Source organism: Pyxicephalus adspersus, chromosome 4 (assembly GCF_032062135.1).
Source record: "Pyxicephalus adspersus chromosome 4, UCB_Pads_2.0, whole genome shotgun sequence".
Taxonomy (NCBI): domain Eukaryota; kingdom Metazoa; phylum Chordata; class Amphibia; order Anura; family Pyxicephalidae; genus Pyxicephalus; species Pyxicephalus adspersus.
Genome location: NC_092861.1, coordinates 135,871,868 through 135,878,627, shown reverse-complemented (window position 1 = coordinate 135,878,627; position 6,760 = coordinate 135,871,868). Strand labels below are relative to the sequence as shown.

At 36.0% G+C, this 6,760-nt stretch overlaps 1 protein-coding gene across 1 annotated transcript in view; it reads right to left on the bottom strand.

Annotated features, from left to right (window-relative positions):
* Positions 1–1,137: 1,137 nt before the first annotated feature.
* KCNK12 (potassium two pore domain channel subfamily K member 12) overlaps positions 1,138–6,760 on the bottom strand; it is a 73,547-nt gene continuing 67,924 nt past the window's right edge. The window contains exon 3 of the mRNA XM_072409738.1: positions 1,138–1,621. Within this exon, the coding sequence (XP_072265839.1) occupies positions 1,570–1,621 (52 nt within the window). The 3' untranslated portion in view covers positions 1,138–1,569. The remainder of the gene's footprint in view (positions 1,622–6,760) is intronic.

Genomic DNA, 6,760 nt, shown 5'->3' with positions numbered 1-6,760 from the left:
ATTAAAAGAATATTTAAAAAACGTGATATCTCCCTTTGAAGTATTAAAGAAAATCTTTTGCCAACCCCTATGAGTATATATACATAGAAAGTTTCTAATAGAAAACAGAGGGGTTTTGGCACTGCAGTTATGTTTACTAGTTGATATACTCATGCATTCAAAAAGTTGTAGCAAAGATTCAAAGCACATGTCACATCAATATCATAATGGTACATGTCACATACAGTAAGGAATATAGAGAAACAAAAATTCTATATGTTACATTAAAAACCTGTCCTTCCCGACATGTTTCACTCTTGGCTCTCTTGGCTTCTCACTCTTGGCTTCTTCAGGGGATGTAGAGACAGATAATAATAAATGTACAGGTGTGCGAGATGGCCTGAAATAGCCCTTGTTCTAAGGAATAGTTTCAGAGATAACCCAAAGACAGCTTAGCAGAAAGGTTCCTAGCTTTTATTGCAGGGTAGTCACATCCAGGGGTTGTGTGGCATGAAGACAGCCCTAGCAAGAGCTCTAGTATTTAGGCTGCCCCCTAAATGAGTGTGGCAGTTGGTGCCTTGGATTTGGCAGTGTGCATGTACCCAGTACAATGATCTCCACGTTTTCAATGTAACATATGGACTTTTTGAATCTCTACACACCCCACTATATGGGATATGTATATGATTTTGATGTGACAAGTGAACTCTGTAAAGCTTTGAACTTTCTGAATGTATCAGCCTCTCAACTAGAAAACCTAACTGTACTGCCAAAACCCCGTTTTCTTTTATAAAGTCAACTTTGTACAAGATTAGTGAATTGTCAGATGAATGAGAATTATTGGGCCTGATTTAATAATGCCCTCTAAGCTGGAGAATACATTTTCTTCAGTGATCCTGGGTGATCCATATGTGGAATGGATTTCCTAAGGTCATTTGAACTTTGTTAGCAAATCTTTTCAATCCTGGACCAGATCCTTTCCAGGTTTGCTGGGTCACCCAGGTTCACTTATGAAAGCGTATCTTCTCCAGCCTTGGAGAGCTTTAATAAATCAAGCCCAATGTCTCATGCTTGCATATGCAGTAAGAGAACATAAAAAATGTAACCAGTAAATCAATTTTTTTAGAAATATCATTTTATCCATTTTTCCTTCTTAGCAATTAGCACTTTTACAGCAATATGTTGTAATCATGCATAAATTAATAATCAATAGCTTAAATAGATCAGAAAAGCATTCTTTAGGTTGCATATTCATTCCATGAAGCACTTAGTGATCAATAGACAGAAAAAAAACAATAGGCAAATGAGATCTTGTACATAGACAGTCATTAGAAATCCTAATTAACAGAATTTTGATGCGTTTTGGATAAAAATGTTTTTATGCAGAAGTTCCCTTATTGTCCCAAGTAAATTCCCACTTAAAAAATATACAAAAAGAGCATTGCAGATCTTAAAAATTATATTTTGTGCTTTGACATGCCAGCAAATGAAGGACCTGGAGAGAGTGTTCATGTCTTCTGTACAGGACTGCAAAAGGTTTTACTTTTATTGTATGACATCTTTAGTTATAGCAAAAAAAAAAAAATGCATTCAGTTTCGAGTAGTTGGAAGTCCAAAACACTGGTTCTTGCTGCTTGAATACCTGTCACACAAAAGAAACATGATGGGAATTTATTGGTCAATTTTTATTTAATTAAATGTATTATTTTATTATTGATTGTAAAGGATTTTATTCTGCATGCATTGTGGAAACACTCGATCTGTCTAAATGACTTCCTTAGGCAGAGTTGGCAAAACTGATAAATCCATAAATGCTTTCAAGTTACATTCAATATTGCAAGTATTCAAGAAAAAATTAATCTGTGAAATGTGATAACATTAGAATTAGGACATGCAATCAAAGAGTATAGAAATAATGCTTTTATTATAGATACGCTCAGTCTGTTGTTGTCCACCAAAGTGACACCTGTGGGCCTTAAAGTGCATCTAAAGCAATGAACAAAAATGCAATATATCGCAGCTAAGAGGTCCTTAGATGACGTGGTTGCACTTCTTTTCTTTTTTTCTTGTAGCCCTGCCAGTAGCACACTTACTGACATAGGATGATAACCTTTGAACACTGCTGCATGGAATTAGGAAGGAATTTTTTTCCCCTGTTGGAACGAATTGTACCAGGGGTTATTTTGCCTTCCTCTGGATCATCTTTGTTTTATATCTGGGATATGTTTATTTCTCTAGTGGTTAAATTTTATGGGCTTATGTCTTTTTTCAACCTGACTTACTATGTATGTAACTATGCATGCATTAAAATTATGAATATATGGCATTGTCACATTATAAACTAAACTAAGACTACACAACAGCTTCTCCTTAACAGGTGGTCTGCAGTAGCTGGGAATAGAGCTAGAAGTTTTTGTTATCAGGTTAAATAAAGAGGGTACCTCCCCACTGCTGGGACATGGACAGCAATATAAATGATTATTACCCTCCCGTTTTATTCAAAACTTGCTATGCATACAATTTATTTGTATTATTACCCATATTCATGTGCACAACAATATGTCCTGCAAAAGTGATTAGTGAAGGGGTTTTAGATATCCCACTGGGGTATTTTTTTCATTAACAGGATTATAACCTAGAGTTACAACAGTATTACATGTAACATTATGCAAAATTATAAAAGCTTCTTTTCATGGTCAGTAAAAGAAAGATCACTGTTTTAATTTTAATATCACTGTGTACCTTGGAGAATAAATCAAATAGTTATTTAAGACCAACAAAATTATCAGAACAAAGTTGACATCTACCGGAGAGCAGATGACCCGATCTGCATGTGTTTAGATGGCCCACTGACTGTTAATGATTTTCTGCTGCTGACTTAATCAAGCGACATTCAATGGAGGATTCCGATTATAAATCTTTGTGACATATCACAAGTAAAATTAATTTCCTTTTACATTAGCTGTGTCTGAAGCCAGGCATTAGGCGCATTTTACATATGTCAACATTTATGCTTAGTCATATGCTCTGAATAAATATATTAATGGCAATGATTTATAAACCATTTATCAAAGAGTTGAATTTATTGCATTGCTTTTATCCAGTCTTTTTTATAAGAAATGTAGGAAAGTATGAATCTGTTAAGAGTTTTTGGAGTATTGCAATCCATTTTGTGTTGTCATTTGCACCTCGGTAGATGTTAACGTATCTGTAATTTTCCTATTATTAGGTTTTCTTTTAGTTTCTATGAAAGTGTTAAGGAACTCATCTGTATACGATCGATTGTCATACTATGCAGAGACCTTAGCCGAGCTAGATTATTTTCATGCATTGGCCATTGCTTATTCTGCGGGATGATACTTAGAGTATATAACTATCTCCTTCATGGCATTGGACTAATACAATGGTGCAAGTTGTTGTTTGGGTGCATTTAGAGCTAGATTTACAATAATGACATGTGGGCCAGTGCCTATAATAGGGGGGCAAAGGACAGCACCTGCAAATGTACACATTTTGTTTTTTCCTTTATTTTATTATCCTTTTCTAGCCAACTTTGGAAATTTGTGTCATCATTTAGCAAGAGAACTGTAGAAGTTGCTGTAATGCATAGAAGAATCATAAGTTATAGTCACTTTGATCTGTATGTTTAAAAAGTAGTAAACAGGCAATACTATTGTCTAGTTAATCTCGTTGTCTGCATTACTATTCGGGCACAGCTTCCAGGATTCAATTTCTCTTTAGATGATACTGTTGCTTTGCCCTACATAAGTAACTCATGGGTTCAATAAAATCATTCCAGGTCTTGGGCCTCTCCCCCTACTGAGGTTCACTTGGTACAATTTATCAACATAAAATGCATCCTCCCAATCTGTCACTACTGTTTAAATCACCTTATATTCTTACTATCATTCTGAATTTTTATAGCTCCAACGTATTTCACAGCACTGTATCCTGCAATGAAAAAGAGGAAAAAACTAGCAAAATAATTCTAATAGGCAATCCAATACAAACTGGAATATTCATGAAGTGCTTTGTAACACTTATCTCAATGTTCTCAGCGATTTCCTCCGGTTATTATTTTCTTACTTAAATTCATAAATTCATATTCAAACTCCAGTCTGATAGACATCCATATCCTTGAGATATCAGGATGTGACTTAGTAATATGCGTCTAGGAAATATTTTGTCATTCCGGGCGATGTATCATTTACATCTTTAGATTTCCATTTATTATGGAAATTCCAATTATTATGGAATTCTCTTCTTTAAACCAAAACTTTTGGTTAAGTAAGGGATTATAAATGATGTCTATTTGTATTGCTGTCTATGCTCTGCTGGGAAGATGGCAAGGTGGGCTCTCGTTTTTAGAGAGATTTCTTTTTTTCTTCTTCTACTTCTGTCAGGACATGAATTAAAGCAACAGTTAAAATACAGCAACATAAAATACAAAAAGCAAAAAACCTGGCAGGGGACTTCACCCTTCTCTAATCTATGTGTGGAATACCATACTTTAGGGGAAACATAGAATTGTGCAACCACAAATACTCAAAAATAAATTTTTTTGAGTATAAACCAAGCCCCCTCTAGGTTGACTTGCCTATAAATCAAGGGAGCATTTATTACCCCAATTATGGTTCAATTGCTACACTAATTCCTTGGCTGATCCCATTGCTATTTTGGTCCCCTGGCTTGTTCTGCATTCCTCTAGCCTCTGTATGTATAGTATTCAGATAATTTGGACTGGTGACCCTTATTGGAAAAAACAGAACAGGCCCCAATTATTGAGCCATTATAAAGCCATTAAAAAGATACCACAGTGTCTGGTACTAGAAAAGTTGATAGTGTCTGAGTCCAGAGGTCAAGTAAGTAATGCACAGAGTGCAGGTGTGATAAGTAACTAAGGCTCAGAGTCCGAGGGTCAAGAGACACAGCATGTGGAGTAAATAGAGCACAGAGCTCTTCTCAAGCAAAAATAATACCTTCTCCCAATACTAACCTCACACCCCAAAAAAAGCCATCAACAGCCCATATTCCTCCTAGACATCCTCCTTGAATTGTAATCACTGAACCCTGGGATTGCGTTGCACCTACTGGTGAGTGCCCTGGGTTCTGATGATGCTAGTTTTTGTCCTTGCCTGCTGATCTGCCCACCACTTCTCCGATCTCTAGCACAGAAGCTTGTAAAGTGTATTACAACTTCTTATCATATCAGCTGCACAAGCCTGACCGCCTAAAAAACTCACTTGCCCCAGGGAATTTATGGATTACTACACAGACCATGTGTAAATTTTAATCCCACAGGCTAGCTACTTCATCCCCCCCACCCCCAAAGTTGAAGGATGCAACCAAATTAAGTGGTTCTGTCACCAACAACCACCAGCCAGAATCAGAATGCTTGCCAATATTTGCCCTAGTGACCAGTGTAATTTCAAGGACTGCACCTTACAAGAAGCCTAGGAGGAATGAGGGAATATGTTTTTTTTTTCAGTAGTGTTGGAGAGTTAAGCACAGTTAAAAAAGGGACTACAATAAATTTAAAATACACACTGCAATGCTCATATATAACATCTTTTTTGTTTTACAGACATTATATGTGGATTGCATAACTATTGGGATTTCTCTTTACAGAAAAAAGCAAAGGAAGTAAAAAAAATAATAACAATTAAAAGCTAAAACAAAAAAGCACAGAACAAAAATCCAAACAAAAAGGCATATCAGCTAGAGGTAACACACAATTTATAGGGCACAAAACAAAAAATAGGTAATCATAAAAATACTCAGTAAAGGGCCATATGGCTCATACAAAGAAGAATACAAAGCTCTGATATAGCACAGGAAGTAATAAATAATATTATATGAATACAAACATTGCCAACTCACTGAGACAGCATACAGATTAGCTATTTTACTATGTATCATATTTCAACCAATAAGCATTTCCCTTTAAAAGTAGCACAGAACATGTTTTTTTATTCTAAGCCTAATATTGGTCACTTTTGGTCACTTGTTCTAAGCCAAATATTGGTCAAACTGGAAAAGCAAACACCAGCCTTAATTTGCTCAAAGAAAGTAAACATATTCAATTCTAGTAGTAGGAAAGTAGAATTTGTATTTAGATTCAGACATTAATTATTATATGTTTTAGAGATTCTCACCATGTTGGACTTCTAACTGCAAAAAAGAAGCAGAATGGTCAGATTATAATACAACAACTGAATAGGTGGTTGGCTAGACTGATCTATGAAATTTTTGCCTGAAATATCAACTCATTGCAGGGACATCTTTCTGTAGTCTGACCTGGATCCCAAGTGGTCATTCTCTTCTCCTGACCTTTACTGAGATGGTATTAAATGTAAAATGGTGGATAATGTTAACTATTTGCTTTAACACCAATCCTCTTTTTGTATATCAAATAGTAATACCAGTGGTTTACAAGATATTAGCATGTGGCATATGGCAGCTGGGTGCAAGAAAAGGAGGCGGGAATCTCATCTCATGGCACCCTTTGAGGGAACCGCACAAAACAGAGATATTACCTTTGCATTCATAAAGCAATGGTCTTGGATTACAGATTGTTTACATGCATTTGGGCTTTCCTAGATTTAGAAACCCAGTAAAAAAACTGTGTTGGGTGGGAACTGGGACCCCCTGGTGGTGCCCTGTTTCATCTAAAAGAATGCGGGGCCAACAACATCATCTTGCTCAGGTATTTTTTACTGACTATGTTCACCAACGTCCAGTACATGTGGCAAGGCAGACCATAAGGAAGTTGCCTGGAAGG